We start from the raw sequence: 19,737 nt of genomic DNA, 5'->3' as shown, positions 1-19,737 counted from the left end.
GTGCGCCGGGAAGTAGCGCCGCGTGTCAAGCCTCGTTCTGCTTAATGACAGTCTATTTCTTATTGGTTAAGCTTTTGACAGATGGCCAATAGGAAATAAGTTGACTTACTTGCTGAGCGTTGATTGGTTGAATTAGTGTGTCCCGTGTTAATGATTGGAGCAGGCGGTTGGGCCGTGTGGTAGGCGAGGTACTGGTTCGGTATTGCTGCAGCCCGATATGGTGAGTTGTAAAAAACGGTCAGATATAAAGACGAGTCTGTACTGTGTCCTAGTGCTGGCACACTTTGATATAGGCTGTGTTGCTGCTGGGGGCTCACACCTCACCTGTGATCTATAGGAGGCTGCCGCTATAGTAGTGGCTTATTGCTACATTGTATCTGTGGGATTGTGCTGTCCTGGGATGGAAACATGAAGGATTTCATAAATCCTGATAAATATGTAACAATAATAGAAATAATGAATAAATAATAAAATAAATAATACAAATAAATAAAAAAAATAGTAAAAATAATAAGAAATAAAACTGAGATAAATAAAATGTAACAAGTATAAATCTGCCGCTTCTCGTTAGGCAGTCGTGCTGCTCTGTGGCCCACAAGGTCGGATATCGGAGCCCCCTTGTATCCACACGCTGGTCCATCATGGTGATAATCTCTTATGTACACACCATAGGATAATTTTTGGTGGTCCCCAGCATTTCTTACCTTTAAAAGCCTCATCCAGCACCTCCCCACCGTAGTAACACCCAAAAGCTTCTCCATAGAAAGCACCTTGTGCCCCCTCCCTTATAGGCAGGATACTTACATCCAGGGGTTTCCACTTTACCCCCCATTTGGTATTGTCACATCAAGAACACTCACCGCTATCCAGCTTCAATCGTTTCTTTACCTGGCAGTGTCATCCTATCTCCAGGTTACCGTGTTATATCAGTCCTTTGTCCTCCAGTATATGCACATTCAGATTTTTCATTTTATTATTTAACTCACTTATACAGCACCATTAATTCCCCAGAGCTCTACAGATATCATCACTGTCCCCATTGGGGCTCACAATCTTGATTCTCTATCAGTAGGTCTTTAGAGTGTGGGAAGAAACCAGAGAACCTGGAGGAAACCCACACAAACACAGGGAGAACATACAAACTCCTTGCAGATGTTGCCCTTGGTGGGATTTGAACCCAGGACCCCAGAGCTGCAAAGTAACAGTGCTAACCACTGAGCCATCATGCTGCCTGGATCTGATCTTCTGTGTTGGGCTACTCACAAAAGTCACCATCTGGAGACCTGCTCTTCATAGCTGTTTGCTAGACCTGGTGCTAATGCATCAAGTTGTCAGACAGCCGTGAGCCACAGGTTGAAGACCCGTGCTATAGGCAGGAATGCTCTTATCTATAGTATAAGTGGAGATGTGAGAGTAGGGAATTTCCTTTAGATCGGCGGAGGATTATCTGATATTTGATTTAATCAAACTGTCATCGAAACGCTCAAAAAGCAAAGGCACCTCAGTCTTCTATGGTATTTCATTGTTTATCACAAATTGTAAATATCAGGTAATCATGTTTATAAGTCATCCCTCTACCAGGCTGATTTCATGCATGGCCCCATCTTTATGGAGCAGACGCTGATTATGCGCACCACTATTGCATTGCGCAATGCTCAGCTATCTCCAACACACCCATAGAGAATGAATGGAGCAGAGATGCACAGTCTCGACTTCTGCTCCATTCAGATATGACTCTAGTCCAGTTCTCGGGGTTGATGGGTGTCCCAGTGGTCATACCCTTAGCAATCAATAAATTCTCCCCTATGACAAGGCATAACTTTTTTACTTTGCACAACCCCTTTAAAGTGCTTTCCACTTTCAGAATGTACATGTCCTTCGGCTGAAGTTTGTGCTTTACTCATCCCACCCGGATCCAGGGCCGAGTCTCCAGTGTCTGTTAGGCCATGTTCACACGTTCAGTTGTAAGCCAAAACCAGGAGTGGAACAATCAGAGGAAAAGTATAATAGAAACACGTCACCACTTCTGTATTTATCACCCACTCCTGGTTTTGGCTTACAAATACTGATGTAAAAAATACTGACCAGATACTTAACGTGTGAACATGGTCTTGTTGTCTGCAGTGCTGATGTCACGTGGACAGCGCTGCAGACAATCAGTGAGCTCAATGGCTTTACCTGAGCTGAAGGCATGAGCCGCTGTGAGCCATTGAGTTCAATTATTGGCTGTAGCGCCATCAACGTGACATCACCGCTACAGACAGCAGGAGAAGCGGCAGAGACTCAAAGCTGGACCCAGGGAGGGTGAGTAAAGCACATGTTTTTTTTTAAACAAAATGCAGCCAGTGGACTGGGGTTTTGTGAAACCGGAAAATTCCTTTTAAAGGAATTTTTGTCATTTTTTATTTTTCTCTGTGCTGTCTGTTCTGCTTTTATTATTATATTTTCATGTGTCTCTAGATCTGCACAGCGAGCTACCAAATCCTTAGCTTTCATCTGCTCCTTTTTAGGCATCGAACTACAAGAAGCCATCATTAGGATCAGCAACTCAGAGGAAGAAACCCTGTCCAAAGCCTGAGCTCAGCGAGGAGCAGAAGCAGGAGATCAAAGAGGCCTTTGATCTTTTTGATACCGATGGAAGTGAAACCATAGACGTAAAGGAGCTGAAGGTGACATTGTTATTATACATGGATATAGACCTGTAGTGCGGCTGCCAGAATATTTGTCATTTTGAAGGGCCTTGTCATCAGGCCAGGCTGCCATAATAATATTCCATCTCTGAAATTTCTGAACTGGTAAATGCAACTGTACCCTTAAAAGGGGTTTTCTCACGAACAAAGTTATTTTTAATCAATAGATCTTGGAATAATAATAATTTCCACAATTAGATGCAATTTGTGGGGGTGCACAGAGTTGGTCGGTCACTGATCAGTTATTGATGACCTATACTAAGCATAGTCCAACAATATTCTGAATCTGGAAAACCCATTTTAAAAAGGTTTGTCCCATAAGCAAAGTTCATTTTAATCAATAGATCTTGAAATAATAATAATTTCCACAATTGGATGTGTTTAAATATAATGTTCCTGAGCTGAGATAATCTTATAAATGTGCCCCTGCTGTGTACTGTGTAATGGCTGTGTCTGACTGTGCAGGAACATGGTCTGATCATACCACATCTCCTGGGAGCATAGAGACAGGACAGCAGGGGATCACAGCTGATTATTTCTTTGAGATAAAACATTGTTTAAAAACAGGCAGAGAAATGTTTTACCTCACAGAAATAATCAGCTGTGGTCCCGTGTTGTCCTGTCTCTATGCTCCCAGGAGCTGTGGTATGATCAGACCATGTTCCTGCAAGGTGAGACCCAGCCATTACACAGTACACAGCAGGGGCACATCTATAAGATTATCTCAGCACAGGAACATTTTATTTAAGCACATCCAATTGTGGAAATTATTATTATTCCAAGATCTATGGATTAAAATTAACTTTGTTCATGGGACAAATCTTTTTAAAAGGGTTTTTCCAGATTCAGAATATTGTTGGCCTATGCTTAGTATAGGTCATCAATAACTGATCAGTGGCCGACCACCTCTGTGCACCCCCACAAATCACTGTTTGACTCCAGGGCACTCAGAAAACTCCACAGCCTCTGTTTGCTCCATCTCCATAGGTTGTTCACGGTACAGAGCGGAATGGTACATCGCTGCAATAGCCGGCACTGCTATGTTGAGGATGTGCAGGTAAACAGCAGAAATAACTCTGCATCGCTTCTTACCACCGCTGGCCCCTAGTGCAAAGGAATTGGTTCCATCTGGCACCGCTGGTGTCTGTTATACGATGGGTGCAGAAGACACATTGCAGATATGAGCACAGCCTCATCCGTTAGTATTGAGCTCTGCCTAATTGCATTGCTTATTTCATATATTCTCACTTTTTTAAACTTTCTCAGGTTGCTATGCGAGCTCTGGGGTTTGAACCCAAAAAGGAAGAAATTAAAAAGATGATTTCAGATATTGATAAGGACGGAACTGGAAAAATCAGCTTCAGTGATTTTCTTTCAGCCATGACCCAGAAGATGGTAAGAACCTCTCATTGCGCTAAAGCAGATGCTGTATATTAAAATGGACTTGTGTCTTCTTGTTAAATAGGTAAAATTGCAAACTGTTGGGCAGCATGGTGGCTCAGTGGTTAGCACTTGCAGCCCTGAGGTCCTGGGTTTTAATCCCACCAAGAACAACATCTGCAAGGAGTTTGTATGTTCTCCCCATGTTTGTGTGGGTTTCCTCCGGGTTCTCCGGTTTCCTCCCACACTCCAAAGACATACTGATAGGGAATCTAGATTGTGAGCCCCAATGAGGACAGTGCTGATAATGTCTGTAAAGCGCTGTGGAATTAATGACACTATATAAGTGAGTAAAATAAATAAATAATAAAAAAAACTGTTTGAAACACAAGCAACTTTGCAATTGAAATCTCTGCTTGTAGTTTTTTTAGCGTCCCTTTAAAGAGAATCTGTCAGCAGGATTTCACACCCCAAACTATTTATATATGCGCATGTTACTCTTTCAAAGAGAAGTCAATACCTTCACCTGGCCAGTCCATTTCTTCTTTACTGAGAAATTAGTGTTTAAATAGATATGCAAATAAGACTGAAGAACTATTTGTAGATCTGAAGCCTCTGTCACTCCAGCTCTATTCCCTCCCAGTGTCTCTGCCTCCTCCTGCTTCACTGACAGTCTCTATACTGTGTGACTTAAGTGTCACGCAAGGTGTGGGAAAGACTAAGTGAAACACAAAGGGAAGAGGGGAAGGGAGCCCAGACTCTAGGGAAAGGGGGGAGTGGAGACCTTCTAGGCTGATCTCATATCACCCTGTCTCCCCTACCATCCCTATATTAGGTCCTCACCAGTTGCCGCACAGGAACCTATCCCTGTATTTCCCTAGCGCTTGGTCCTGGATAAGGAAGGGAGGGGGGGTGAGCACTAGTCGATCCCCCCACTAACAACTAAAGACAACAAGGTAAACAGACAAGGGGGAAAGATAACTTAGCTTGAGCCGACTTCAGCGAGATAACACACACGTCATCTTGGCACCAGAGAGGAAGTAAACAGACTGCACTCGCTCCAAACTTTCACAAGGAAACATGTGAATATCACCGACACCTCCCTACAGCAAAGTGAAACTATTTAAACACCCAGGCAAGGGTGTCAATTAGAGCAGGAGGGAGGTAGCCACTGGGTCCTAGAGTGAAACAGCTAAGAAGGTGTCTGTAATGCCAAACGGAGAGATCTTCTGCAACCAACTGCAGGGCGACTGTCTGTCACATCTGACACACCCTTGACATTAAGGCAAAGGAGCCATCAGTCAAATAGGACAAGGCAGCATAGGGTGGGGAATAGAGCTGGAGTGACAGAGGCTTCAGGTCTACAAATAGCTCTTCAGCATCATTTAGATATCAATTTAAACATCAATTCAAATCCTCCTGACAAAATCACTTTAATTAGTTGCATCTAATATTGCATAAAATAGCATTTGTTTTATTAAACTTTAATACCTCTTTCATGGGAATACAGATTGAGTGACTTGTATTGGATTGGAGAGTAGTAGTCGTCCCCAGTCCTAAGCAAATACAGACACTGGACTGAAAAATACAGTGGTGTAAAAAAGTGTTTGTCCCCTTCCTGATTTCTTATTCTTTTGCATGTTTGTCACACTTAAATGTTTCAGATCACAAAACAAATGTTAATATTACACAAAGATAACACAAGTAACCACAAAATGCAGTTTTTAAATGAAGGTCCTTATTATTAAGGGAAAAAGAAATCCAAACCTACAGGGCCCTGTGTGAGAAAGTCATTGCCCCTTAAACCTAATAACTGGTTGGGCCACCCTTAGCAGCAGCAACAACTGCAATCTAGCGATTGCAATACCTGGCAATGAGTCTTTTACAACGCTCTGGAGAAAGTTTGGCCACTCATCTTTGCAAAATTGTTGTAATTCAGTCACATTGGAGGGTTTCCGAGCATGAACCGCCTTTTTAAGGTCACGCCACAGCATCTCAATCGGATTAAGGTCTGGACTTTGACTAGGCCACTCCAAAGTCTTAATTCTGTTTTTTGTAAGCCATTCAGAGGTGGACTTGCTGGTGTGTTTTGGATCATTGTCCTGCTGCATAACCTAAGTGCGCTTCAGCTTGTGGTCATGAACAAGTGACTGGACATTCTCCTTCAGGATTTTTTGGTAGACAACAGAATTCAAGGTTCCATTTACCACAGCAAGTCTCCCAAGTCCTGAAGCATTAGAACAGCCCCAGACCGTCACACTACCACCATATTTTACTGTTGGTACCTTGTTCCTTTTCTGAAATACTGTGTTACTGCTGCGCCAGATGTAATGGGACATACACCTTCCAAAAAGTTTAACTTTTGTATCATCAGTCCACAGAGTATTCTCCCAAAAGTCTTGGCGATCTTCAAGATGTTTTCTGGCAAAACTGAGACGAACCTTTATGTTTTTTATGCTCAGCAATGTTTTTTGTCTTGGAACTCTACCATGCATGCCATTTTTGCCCAGTCTCTTTCTTATGATGGAGTCATGAACACTGACCTCAACTGAGGCAAGTGAGGCCTGCAGTTCTTTGGATGTTGTTGTGGGATCTTTTTTGACCTCTTGGATGTAATTATGGATCTTTTGTGACCTCTTGGGATAATTTTGGTCGGCCAGCCACTCCTGGGAAGGTTCACCACTGTTCCATGTTTTTGTCATTTGTGGATAATAGCTCTCACTGTGGTTTGCTGGAGTCCCGAAGCTTTAGAAATGGCTTTATAACCTTTTTGAGACTGATAGATCTCAATTACTTTATTTCTCATTTGTTCCTGAATTTCTTTGGATTGCAGCATGATGTGTAGCCATTGAGGATCTTTTGGTCTGCTTCACGTTGTCATTCAGGTCCAATTTAAGTGATTTCTTGAGTGAGAACAGGTGTGTCAGTAATCAGGCCTGTGTGTGGCTAGGGAAATTGAACTCCGCTTCCCAAAGATGTGATAAACCACAGTTTTTTAAACAGAGCCCCGTAGGTTTGAATTTCTTTTTCCCTTACTAATGAAGACCTTCATTTTAAACTGCATTTTGTGATTACTTGTTTTATCTTTGTCTAATATTTAAATTTGTTTTGTGATCTGAAACATTTAAGTGACAAACATGCAAAAGAATTAAAAAAACTGTAAGGGGGCAAACACTTTTTCACACCACTGTAACTATTAGCCAAGTTGTGGGTCTGGTGGTAGAACAAAGCCCCATGTTATATGGCGTCATATGGAAATGACTGGCTGTGTAATTATCTCAGTGTGTGGGTTTTATAGGACCCAGTAATTTGCAAGGCTTTTTCTTGTAGAACACCAAAGAGAAGTTGAGAAAAAGGCGGCTTGGACTGTTTCACTCCCCATGTGGGATTTGTACAATGTTCAGTACGACCTTGTCAGCAGGACTTTAGCTTTAGTATAACAAGAGTCTTAAGCCCCCGTCTCACATAGCGAGATCGCTAGCGAGATCGCTGCTGTGTCACGGTTTTGGTGACGCAACAGCGACCTCACCAGCGGTGTCGCTATGTGTGACACTTTGCAGCGATCAGGCCCCTGCTGTGAGGTCGCTGATCGCTGCAAAGTGTCCTGGACCATTTTTTGGTCGTTGCCCACCCGCTGGTCAGCACACATCGCTGTGTGTGACCAGCGGGAGCAGCGATCAGGCTGGTAACCATGATAAACATCGGGTTACTAGGGGCACACGCGCACCTAGTAACCCGTTGTTTATCATGGTTACGAGCCTGCTAAAGTGAGCGGTAACCTCCCGCTCACCGTAGCAGAGTGGTAACCATGATAAACAACAGGTTACTAGGTGCGCGTGTGCCCCTAGTAACCCGATGTTTATCATGGTTACCAGCCTGTTCCTACTTCAGCAGGCTGGTAACCAAGAGCAGGACATTGTGGAAAGATTCTTTCCACGATGTCGCTGCTCCCCTGATCGTTGGTGAGCCTGCCTGTTTGACAGCTCACCAGCGACCACATAGCGACGCTGCAACGATCCCTGACAGGTCGTATCGTTGTCGGGATCGTTGCAGCGTCGCTAAGTGTGACGGGGCCTTTAGACTTTGTCAGAGGTTATTGAAGGGAAAATAGCATGGCTTTTTCTAATACATGTATCACACAGCTCAGCTCCTGGCTGCCAGTAACTTAAAGGGAACTTGTCAGTTGATTCATGCTTCCCAAACCATGGTGTAATGCAGCTGCCAGCGTCCCCACATGGCTCCCCTTCTCCCACCATGCAGGGACGCTGGTATACTCACATCCCAGTCCCGCGGTGTGTTCCCCGGCGTGTTCCTGCTACACCTGTGTGTGCGCGGCGCACATCCTGTCGGCTCGCCTAGGGCACGTCTGCGCTCCCCTGTTCTTAATGGGGCAGCATGCACATATAGTAAAATGCCCTCAGCCTATAGCTGGGAGACATCTTGTTTAAAAGTTACCCTCCCCAATAGGGAGGTGCCCAGCAACACATTTAGTCATTAGGTAGTGTGGTGTTCTACCAGTGAGGTCCCCTGGCCAGTCTCCTGAACCCGAATCCCTGGTCCCAGTGCGACCAGTCCTGAACTCGAAATTCTTGGTCCTTTTGTGACCAGTGCCTGAACCTCGTCCCCCTGTCCGTGTGTGACCAGTCCTGAACCCGAAGTCCCTGGTCCTAGTGCCAGTACCAGTATCTGAGACCCATGTGGCTGTACCTGTACCTGTGCCTCCGATTATTCCGTGTATCCAAACTGTTAAAACCGGTCTCCGAATCAGTCCAGCCTGAACGAAGCCCAAATCCGTGTTAGCAAACCTGACCCCTTGGGTCAGCAGCTGCAGTACCGGGGACTGCCTAGAATTGGTACCTGGCGGCTACCTGCAGCGCAGCCTGTCTCCACCGTCAGGAGCTCCAGTGAACACCAGTTAGCTGCTTAGCTAGGCCCCTTCCTAGGTGGGCACGGTCCTGTGGCACAGTGGGTCCACGAGCCACGTGCGCCACTTGCAGGTTTGACAAATGGGCACGATTGCAGCCAGTTAAACTTTTCTCTGGAACACCAGAGTGTTTCAGAGAAAATATAGATTGCAGTTTTGGACCAGGTCTATAGTCAGAGACCAGACTAGTCCAGCGCTGCCTCCGGCCAGCTTCTCCCAGCCATGCTATATGTGATTGACATCTCCTGATGTACAAACATCGGTGAGACCTGTCAATCACCTGGAGCGTTGTTCCCTTTAATATGTCCATATAGATCTGACCTACATCCGGCATATATGTCCTGCCAAGTCTGGAACAGTATAGATATTACAACTCACTAGATATTCTCTAGGTCAGTGTCTAGATTTTTTTTTTTTTACCTAAGTATTTTAGATATTTTATTACATCATTACAGTTGATGAAAATGGTATTTTCTAGGCTGAAAAGGACTCCAAAGAAGAAATAATGAAAGCGTTCCGGCTATTTGATGACGACGAGACCGGAAAAATATCTTTCAAAAACCTGAAACGAGTAGCGAAAGAGCTGGGCGAGAACCTCACCGACGAGGAACTGCAGGTCTGTAATCCCCGACTATTGCAAAATAGGATCTTCAGATTGCAACCTGATAGGACGGTGTTAATGAAATATCCTAGAATATCGGCCATTAGATCTGTACACCTCGATGTGGGGAATGTTATACACTGCTCAAAAAAATAAAGGGAACACTTAAACAACAGAATATAACTCCAAGTAAATCAAACTTCTGTGAAATCTAACTGTCCACTTAGGAAGCAACACTGATTGACAATCAATTTCACATGCTGTTGTGCAAATGGAATAGACAATAGTTGAAAATTATTGGCAATTATCAAGACACCCTCAATAAAGGAGTGGTTCTGCAGGTGGGGACCACAGACCACATCTCAGTACCAATGCTTTCTGGCTGATGTTTTGGTCACTTTTGAATGTTGGTTGTGCTTTCACACTCGTGGTAGCATGAGACGGACTCTACAACCCACAGAAGTTGCTCAGGTAGTGCAGCTCATCCAGGATGGCACATCAATGCGAGGTGTGGCAAGAAGGTTTGCTGTGTCTGTCAGCGTATTGTCCAGAGGCTGGAGGCGCTACCAAGAGACAGGCCAGTACACCAGGAGACGTGGAGGGGGCCGTAGGAGGGCAACAACCCAGCAGCAGGACCACTACCTCCGCCCTTTGTGCAAGGAGGAACAGGAGGAGAACTGCCAGAGCCCTGAGAACTGCCAGAGCCCTGCAAAATGACCTCCAGCAGGCCACAAATGTGCATGTGTCTGCACAAAAGGTTAGAAACCGACTCCATGAGGGTGGTATGAGGGCCCGACGTCCACAGATGGCTTTTGTGCTCACAGCCCAACACCGTGCAGGATGCTTTGCATTTGCCACAGAACACCAGGATTGGCAAAGTCGCCACTGGCGCCCTGTGCTCTTCACAGATGAAAGCAGGTTCACACTGAGCACATGTGACAGACATGACAGAGTCTGGAGACGCCGTGGAGAGCGATCTGCTGCCTGCAACATCCTTCAGCATGACCGGTTTGGCAGTGGGTCAGTAATGGTGTGGGGTGGCATTTCTTTGGAGGGCCGTACAGCCCTCCATGTGCTCTCCAGAGGTAGCATGACTGCCATTAGGTACCGAGATGAGATCCTCAGACCCCTTGTGAGACCATATGCTGGTGCGGTTGGCCCTGGGTTCCTCCTAATGCGGGACAATGCCAGACCTCATGTGTCAGCAGTTCCTGCAAGATGAAGGCATTGAAGCTATGGACTGGCCCGCCCGTTCTCCAGGCCTGAATCTGATTGAGCACATCTGGGACATCATGTCTCGCTCCATCCACCAACGTCACGTTGCACCACAGACTGTCCAGGAGTTGGCGGATGCTTTAGTCCAGGACTGGGAGGAGATCCCACAGGAGACCATCCGCAGCCTCATCAGGAGCATGCCCAGGCGTTGTAGGGAGGTCACACAGGCACGTGGAAGCCACACACACTACTGAGCCTCATTTTGACTTGTTTTAAGGACATTACATCAAAGTTGGATCAGCCTGTAGTCTGTTTTTCCACTTTAGTTTTGGGGGTGACTCCAAATCCAGGCCTCCATTGGTTAATAAATTTGATTTCCATTGATGATTTTTGTGTGATTTTGTTGTCAGCACATTCAACTTTGTACAGAACAAAGTATTCAATGAGAATATTTCATTCATTCAGATCTAGGATCTGTTATTTGAGTGTTCCCTTTATTTTTTTGAGTAGTGTATTTGCAGATCTGTCTTTTCCTATAAGTGTTCTGCAAAACCCAGAAACACAAAGTAACCCAGGAACTGAAGCAGTGATCGCTGCTGTGCAAAAAGTAGAGGTATGGATGTAACAGGGATAGTTAAGGGTTGGACATAATAATGTGGAATTCGGATCTTTTTAGCAGCCAAACTCATCCGCCTATTGGACTTGTTAATAAGTTCCTTAGAAAACAAGCCAAAAGGTTTTGCACCACTACCAGTTCCCTGGTGACACCGACCTCCTGTCTCTGAGATTTCTTCACTGCTGCTTAAAGTCGGTGTCAGCAGACTGGTGGAAGGGGAGGACGTCCACTGCCTGTATCCAGCTGCGGAGATGCCACCACTTTCCGTCGTTACTGCTTTCATTAGTTCCCCAGCATCATATTTCGATGTGCTTTTATGATAATAACACTGGGGGATATTTATTATAGTATTTATGCCATAAACTGTTGTAAAAAAAACTGTTGTAAAAAAAAAGAAACTCTCCAAAAACCATATGAAGTTAAAAAACACACGTTTTGATTGGAGAGATTCTTCTCTAAAATCTGAGTAAAAAAAGGAAAACTCAACATTAGCCTTGACCCCTGAAAAACATTGTGCTGCCAAAGACTGCAGAATGCTGCTGCTGTATTACAACATAATGTAAGTAAATGGCATTGCGTTGCGACACTTAAGTTGCCAGGACCTTAATATACAAGTCGCAAAAAAATCAAAATCAGTTTTTTTTTTTTTCTACTTGTATGCCACACGGTGTAGCGCCAGCCTAAATCTGTTACTGGCTACAACGAGGGTTGGGTATTACTACTGCCATAAAGGGTTATTCCTACTGGATAAGGGATTACTTGCCGATCAGTGGGTGTCCTAAAGCTGAGAGCTGTACCCTCAACAAGCTGAAAGCTGTACTACCAACAAGCTGAGACCTGTACCCCCAACAGGCTGAGAGCTGTACCCCCAACAGGCTGAGAGCTGTACCCCCAACAGGCTGAGAGCTGTACCCCCAACAGGCTGAGAGCTGTACCCCCAACAAGCTGAGAGCTGTACCCCCACAAGCTGATAGCTGTACCCCCAACAGGCTGAGAGCTCTACCCCCAACAAGCTGAGAGCTGTACCCCCACAAGCTGATAGCTGTACCCCAACAAGCTGAGAGCTGTACCCCAGCATCTCCAGCGACCATGGACCACCGCTCCATTCAGAAGGGGCTATGCAGATCATTTTTTCTGGATCTGTGGGGGTCCTATGGATTGATAACCTCTAAAGATGGGAATAACTGTTTAATTTGGGAATCTCCCCCGGTCATTGGCATTTTCTAATAATTCTCTGTGATATGTCAGATGTTGTTTATAGCAAACAGTCCTACAAATGTGGACAGTTAGGGGGATGCGGGTATTTAGAGGGGGCTGTGCTGCAAAGGGCTGGTCTACGTCTGGTTGATCTGACACATTTTGTGTATCACACAGAGATTTCTTCCTGTTTTACCCCGCAATAACTGTTGATGAGACCCCCTAAGATCACTCAACTTCGTCCGTCTTTTTAAGGGAAAGAGGGTGTTTAACGTAATGACCCCTTAAAGCTTAAAGGTGTGGTCCGGTGAAAACAAGATATCACCTATTCACAGAAAAGGTAATAACTAGTTGATCTGTGTGGGTCCCTCTGCTGGGGCCAACACCGATCAGCAGAATTGGCCACTTTTATCCCTGTGAGGGTGCAGACAGATGGCCTTATAACACAGATGACGATCGCATCGCAATCCTCGGATTGGCCGGCGGCTCTCCTGACCCCAGCGTGAGAGCTGCATAGAAATACAGGCTGTCACGCTGGGTCAGGAGAGCCAACGGCCACTTGGAGGATTGCGACGTAATTGTCGTCTGAGTTGTACAGCCATCTGGAATAGAGCAGCACTGCGCATGATCGACCACTCCTTATGGGGCTGCTCAGTGCAGTGCACAACTTTTTCCGGGCAGCCCCATAGAGAACTCATGGAACTGTGGTCAGAAATCCAACGTGCCAGATGATATTGTAATGGGGATAAAAATTCCCCGATTTGCCAATCATGGCGGGTCCCTCCCATCGGACCTTCATCAATCGGCAAGAATAAGTGATAACCCCTTTAATTACAGAATACACCTGTCACGCACAGTATAGGAAAGACAAAATGCAACACGAAGGGATAAGGGCAAGGAAGCCCAAACACTAGGAAAAGGGGAACTGGAGACCTCCTAGGCTGATCTAATGTCACCCTGTCTCCATTTCCATCCCTATATTGGTTCCTCACCAATCGCCGAACAGGAAACCTAAGCCCTGTAAATCCCTAGAGCTTGGCCCTGGATAGGGAAGGGGGGTGAGCACTGATCAGTCCCCACTATAAACTAAAGACAACAAGGGAGACAAACACATGGGGAAGAAACTTAGCTTGAGAAGACATCAGAGAGATTACACCAAACGTCCTCCGAGCACCAGAAAGGAAGTAAGCAGACTGCAATAGCTCCAAGCCTTCACAAGGGAACAGACCTCCCTGTAGCAAACCTAAAGTATTTAAACACCCAGGCCAGGGTGTCAATCAGAGCGGGAGGGAGGTAGCCGCTGGGTCCTAAAGTAAGACCGATTTAAGAAGGTGTCTGGAATGCCAAACAAAGAGATCTTCTGCAGCCAACTGCAGAGCGACTGTCTGTCACATCTGACATACCTGTGACAATATCCTTGTGTCCACAGTGAAGAGGAGGCAGAAGATGTGAACGTCTTCATGGCTGTTAGTATTCCACCTGTAATCTATTTTTGTGCTTACAGGAGATGATCGATGAAGCTGACCGTGATGGAGATGGGGAAGTGAATGAGCAAGAGTTCCTTAGAATAATGAAAAAGACCAGTCTGTACTGAACCCTATGTTGCGCTGCGCACCAGGGTCCTTCCTCAGCGATCTCCCATCTTCTATCCTTAGGGAACGGATAAACCCCTGAAAAATATGAAAGCACAACTGTGTCCTTCATCAACTCCTCCTTCTGACCATTTCTGGTGATGGAGATGTCTAAAGAAACCATTCATCCTGCCGACCAGACTAGTTCAGGCAGACTTTTGATTTTACTTTGTCATTTAGAAAAGGAAAGCCGTGCCTATATGATGTACCTGGTGATGCAAGGGAGGTGGAAATATTGTAGAACGTGTGTTCAGTGTTTGGTGGCTTCCAGCTATGGCAGTAGTCTCCAACGTGCTCCTCTCCGGGCGTGAAACTACACCTCCCATCATCTCCTGACATACACAGGCTGATGATGGGACACGGCTAGAGAGCTGTAATTTGGAAACTACGGAATTGAAAGAGTTATTCCTGCTCCGAGGTGGACGCCTCAGGTGGCATCACGTCTACTGATACCGTCCATGCGGAAGTCAGCAGAGCAGGACTAACCCTTTAAGAGAACTTGATGAACATTGTCTACGTTTTATTACAAAGTGTTGAACCAAATATTGTATAGTGTTTTATTCTTCATGTCTGTTGTGTGTGTGTCCATATACACATACTGTATTTGTATATTTTTATGTGTAAATTATTCATATATAGAAAATATATTATAAAATGTTTCAGTCCCCCTCCATTAGTGTAGATTTTATATATATATTTAACATTTCCAGCATATCAGTAGGTTGATCATTAGGAGTAAAAGATCTGACACCCTATTAAAGGGAACCTGACATTACAAAGTTGCCTATTAAGCTAATCACGGGTTCCTGCAGGCAATGGTGAGATAATTACAATGATCTTTGTAGCTAATCTTTGTGTGTAGTGGTTTTGCTATAGTTATCAAGTAAAACTTGCCTCTGAGAGTATTGAACTGTTAGTCCGAGTCATCATAGCGGTACGTTATCCTGGCCAAGACATCAGAGCGGTACGGCATCCTGGCCGAGTCATCAGAGCGGTACAGCATCCTGGTCGAGTCATCAGAGCGGTACGGCATCCTGGTCGAGTCATCAGAGCGGTACGGCATCCTGGTCGAGTCATCAGAGCAGTACGGCATCTTGGCCAAGTCATCAGAGCGGTACGGCATACTGGCCGAGTCATCAGAGCGGTACGGCATCCTGGCCGAGTCATCAGAGCGGTACGGCATCCTGGCCGAGTCATCAGAGCGGTACGGCATCCTAGCCGAGTCACCGAGACAACAGAGCGGTACGGCGTCATGGTGTGAGGAGACATCCTTTCCTTTCGATTGATCCCTCCAACCAGGTGACGTCAGCGCCATCATCTTTGAAATCCATCGCAGACACTTGGATGACAGAGATGTTCTGAGCCCAGCTCATTCAAGAGTCTGCTATGAATTTTAAAGATGTTGGCACTGACATCACTTGGGGAGCTATCAATCAAAAGGAAATTACGTCTTTTCACACCATGACTCGGTGACTCGGCCAGGATGCCGTACAATTCTGGTGACTCGGCCAGGATGCCGTTCTGCTCTGGTGACTCGGCCAGGATGCCGTACCACTCTGATGACTCGGTGACTTGGCCAGGGTGCCGTACAATTCTGGTGACTCGGCCAGGATGCCGTTCTGCTCTGGTGACTTGGTCAGGATGCCTTACTGCTCTGATGACTTGGTCAGGATGCCGTACTGCTGTGACGGCTCAGAGTAACAGTTCACTAAGTTTTAATTTATAATTATAACAAGACAACTACACAAATAGTTTAGCTACAAACATCATTGTAGCTATCATGTAATTACCTGCTGGAGATTGGTATTAGCTTCAGAGGCAACTTTATGATGTCAGGCTTCCTTTGAGAACCAGAGCTCCCAGTACCTTTCCAAGTGCAGAATTGGTTGTGTGTGCCCCATCACTGCTGACGTATATCTCCCATTTATCCCAGGATCGGACAAGTATCACCAGTTATTAATCACATATTCAATTGTTAACCCATAAGGTAATTAAAGGGGATGTCCAGCCACTTAAAAAACTGCTATATGCTTTGGTCAGCACCGTGGGATCAGGAAGGTGAGTATTACTTATTATTTTACAGCATTCTGAGAACTTTTTCAACCCCTCTAAATGTGAAATTCCTTTGACTTCTGGTGGCCATAAAAACAGGGCAGCGCCACCTGTAGCTCGCGATGCCACTATGTAGGACCCTCCAGACATATTTGGGACCCCTCTTTGTACAATAATACAGAGACAAAAAGATGTTTGTAGATGAATATGGCTCTGCCTGTTGAAGTTTATAAGGGATGTGAAATGCTTGGCTGATCATATAAGACCCGTTTCACACGTCCAAGTACGGGCCACAATTTCCGGACTGGCCAACGGGTCTACTGACCCGAAACCCACAGCCTCCCAGGCTTATATGAAGCTGCTCAGTTTGGGTCAGGAGAGCAGCTTCTGGTCCTGACATTGTGGTCTGTCCTCGGTCAGTGAATGTTGGATGTGTGATACCAGCCTGACGGTCATCCACCACAATGTAGACATCTGAATTTATGTGCGGTTATCGCAACTCCTTTTCTCTAGTGTCAAATGTGCAGGGTAAGTGAAAGTCCCATAAATGGGAACCCTATTTATCAGATAATTATTTAGGGTATGTATTGTCAGATCAGAATATGTGACTCTGGAGAGATGCTCAATTTAGCCTCTAAGCAAACAAAAATGTTGTGCATCCCTGATATACCGGATAACGCATGTTCAACAATTCTCTGATATACTTTGAATGTTTCTGATGGTTTAGGAATCTGTCAGCAGGTTTTTGCTATGTAATCTGACAGCTTCATGATGTAGGGACTTAGACCCTGATCCCAGCGATGTGTCACTTGGTTTACTGGGTGCAGCAGTGGTGTTAGAATCAGTCTTCTCTGCTGCAGAGCTGAGACTGCTGAGCCCTGTATAACTCCACCCACATCACTGATTGGCAGCTTTCTGTGTGCACTGTGCATAGGCGGAAAGCTGCTAATCAGTGGTGGGGGACAGGGTTGGACCAGGAGGCACAAGACACCTAGTCCTGTAGTGATAATCTCCTGCTGATAGGACACTGAATTTATTGAAACCGCAAAACACAGTCCAGTAAGGGACACATCACTGGAATAAGGGTCGTGGCCCCTACATTATGTAGTAAAAACCTGATGACATATTATTTTTAAGTTCCGATATAAAGCTTGAAAAAAACATGCATCTATACCTATGGGGCATAGATTTATGCTAGTCTGACCTGATCATTCTCTTGCCATCAGTTATCCGACTTCTCCTTGCGGGTTGGGCATATGTGGTCATGCTCATTCCTTTAGCTTTCCGTGAGGAGCCCGGTAAATATCTAGTTTTGTGATATAAAAAAAAAGATATATTCTTGGAACACTATTTTTGCTTGCTACATGTAGTAAAGGTGGGAAGAGTCCTTATTGTATTAAATTGTGACTTTTATTTAAGTATCATCATACGCTAATGTGAATGTTCCTTATCTCCCCCAACCTCATCTGTCAGGTGTATGGGGGCTGTAAGTAACGAGAGCTCAGCAAAACAGAACCCCAAAACTTCTAAGTATACATCAAAGGGAAAATGACATGTTGCTTAAATTAGTTTTTTACATTGAAATTATTTGTTAAATTTGGCATAATATTTTTCTAATTTATCATATCCTGCTACATATATATATATATATATATATATATATATATATATATATATATATATATATATATATATAAATAAAATCAGAAATCTTGCAATTTTCACACTGGCAGTCAGGTCTACTTCTAGAGTCATACCTCTATATTTTTTTATTTTGTAAGCAGCCACATGGCATTTATGGAAGCACAAAGGGGGCGGAGGTGAGCTGTGACATCAAAAGTGAATGGTGAATTCTGTGTTATCTACCGTATATAGAGGTCTAATCTGTCGTTATCCTGTCTGTGTTGATAATGAGACTGCTGAAAAGTCTTCTGTACAGAACAGGAAGTAGGTGTCTAGTATTAGGCCTAGAGGTTAGAGTGGAAATTTGAAGATTTCTGTTTTTTTTAAATTTTTTTATATATAAATAGTGAGTAAAAAAATAAAAAAAATGTTTTACATAAAATCCAGACATCAACAATGGGCAATTTTCTGATCACACATTAACTTTTAGATATTAAATTGTCAAAAGATTTTTAGACTGAAAAAAATGGCCAAATGATAAAGTGGACATTCACTTTGCAGGTTGACTTTTCTCAGTCCACACGTCAGAGCCGTCCTTGCTCCTTCCATGTTTGGTTTCTTTTTCCTGTGTTTGGTTTCGAAGGTTTTGCAGATTGAGAAGCCTTGTTGAATGGATGCCCTGTTGTAGCTTTCTGATTTTCGCACTGAAGCTTCTGTATGTGAGTGTTTGATTCAGATGTTGTGAGATACAGTTTTTCTTCTTCTGCATTTGTGTGCTCTGCCAAAGGTGGAGAAGACATTGAGCACATTCACAAAGGTCCAGAAAAGTCCACCATCAAAAGTGTTTTCTATATTTATATTGGATGTCCTTCTGAAATGCCTTCTGTGCTAAATAAATGTATAATATCATCCATTTGTCATAGGTTGTCATATTATTTACGGTGTACGAGGCTTTCCCAGCTGTGATTTATGGTATCTCCCAAGAATAGCGGTAGCACTTCTCCGGTAGAGTGCGCGCCCTCTGCTGCTTCCATATCGCCCATAAATCTGTATGGAGAATGAGAAGACAGCATCGGCCGTCTCTCTGAGGGAAAAGAGCACACTGCCTTTAGGATCACTGTGGGTTAAAAATCTAAATGCTATAAATGCCTCCTACAAGTCTCTGTGTAGTCAGTGTTTTGTGAGGGTTTACAGCTGATGTTCAGGACTGATGTCCGCGAAATGGACAAAAGTATCGTGACACAACATCCAGCTCCTGCCCCCCGGTGTATAACATCTGACACCTTGTATATAACATCCAGCTCCTGCCCCCCGGTGTATAATATCTGACACCTTGTATATAACATCCAGCTCCTGCCCCCCGGTGTATAATATCTGACACCTTGTATATAACATCCAGCTCCTGGCCCTCCCTGGTGTATAACATCCAACCCCCAGTGTATAACATCCAGCTCCTGGCCCCCCAGTGTATAACATCCAGCTCCTGCCCCATTGATGTATAACATCCAGCTCTTGCCCCCCCTGGTGTATAACATCCAGCTCCTACCCCCAGTGTATAACATCCAGCTCCTGCCCCCCCAGTGTATAACATCCAGCTCCTGGCCCACTGGTGTATAACATCCGGCTTCTTGCCCCGCCAGTGTATAACATCTGACCCCGCCAGTGTATAACATCCAATTCCTGGCCCACAATGTATAACATCCAGCTCCTGCCCACAATGTATAACATCCAGCTCCTGCCCACAATGTATAACATCCAGCTCCTGCCCACAATGTATAACATCCAGCTCCTGCCCCCAGGTGTATAAC

At 44.7% G+C, this 19,737-nt stretch overlaps 1 protein-coding gene across 2 annotated transcripts; it reads left to right on the top strand.

Moving 5' to 3' along the window:
* Positions 1-74: 74 nt before the first annotated feature.
* On the top strand, positions 75-18,849 carry CETN2 (centrin 2). Of its 2 annotated transcripts, none has more exons than XM_073641370.1 (5): positions 75-220; positions 2,511-2,669; positions 3,957-4,085; positions 9,473-9,610; positions 14,128-18,849. In XM_073641370.1, the coding sequence occupies exons 1-5, from the start codon at positions 218-220 to the stop codon at positions 14,215-14,217; spliced, it is 519 nt and encodes a 172-aa protein (XP_073497471.1). In that variant the 5' UTR covers positions 75-217; the 3' UTR covers positions 14,218-18,849. The 2 variants fall into 2 exon arrangements, with proteins under 2 accessions (XP_073497471.1, XP_073497472.1); XM_073641371.1 differs by lacking the exon at positions 75-220 and adding an exon at positions 3,678-3,747 and having other exon boundaries at positions 2,558-2,669.
* Positions 18,850-19,737: the final 888 nt, after the last annotated feature.

Source organism: Phyllobates terribilis, unplaced genomic scaffold (assembly GCF_046119375.1).
Source record: "Phyllobates terribilis strain yellow unplaced genomic scaffold, ASM4611937v1 Scaffold_7__3_contigs__length_470593459, whole genome shotgun sequence".
Classification (NCBI taxonomy): Eukaryota; Metazoa; Chordata; class Amphibia; order Anura; family Dendrobatidae; genus Phyllobates; species Phyllobates terribilis.
Note: the sequence above shows the minus strand (reverse complement) of the source record. Positions and strands in the feature narration are given on the sequence as shown.

Coding starts and splice junctions, on each gene's coding strand:
- CETN2 (XM_073641370.1), top strand. Junction 4,086..9,472: donor CAGCCATGACCCAGAAGATG/GTAAGAACCTCT, acceptor GGTATTTTCTAG/GCTGAAAAGGACTCCAAAGA. Junction 9,611..14,127: donor TCACCGACGAGGAACTGCAG/GTCTGTAATCCC, acceptor TTGTGCTTACAG/GAGATGATCGATGAAGCTGA.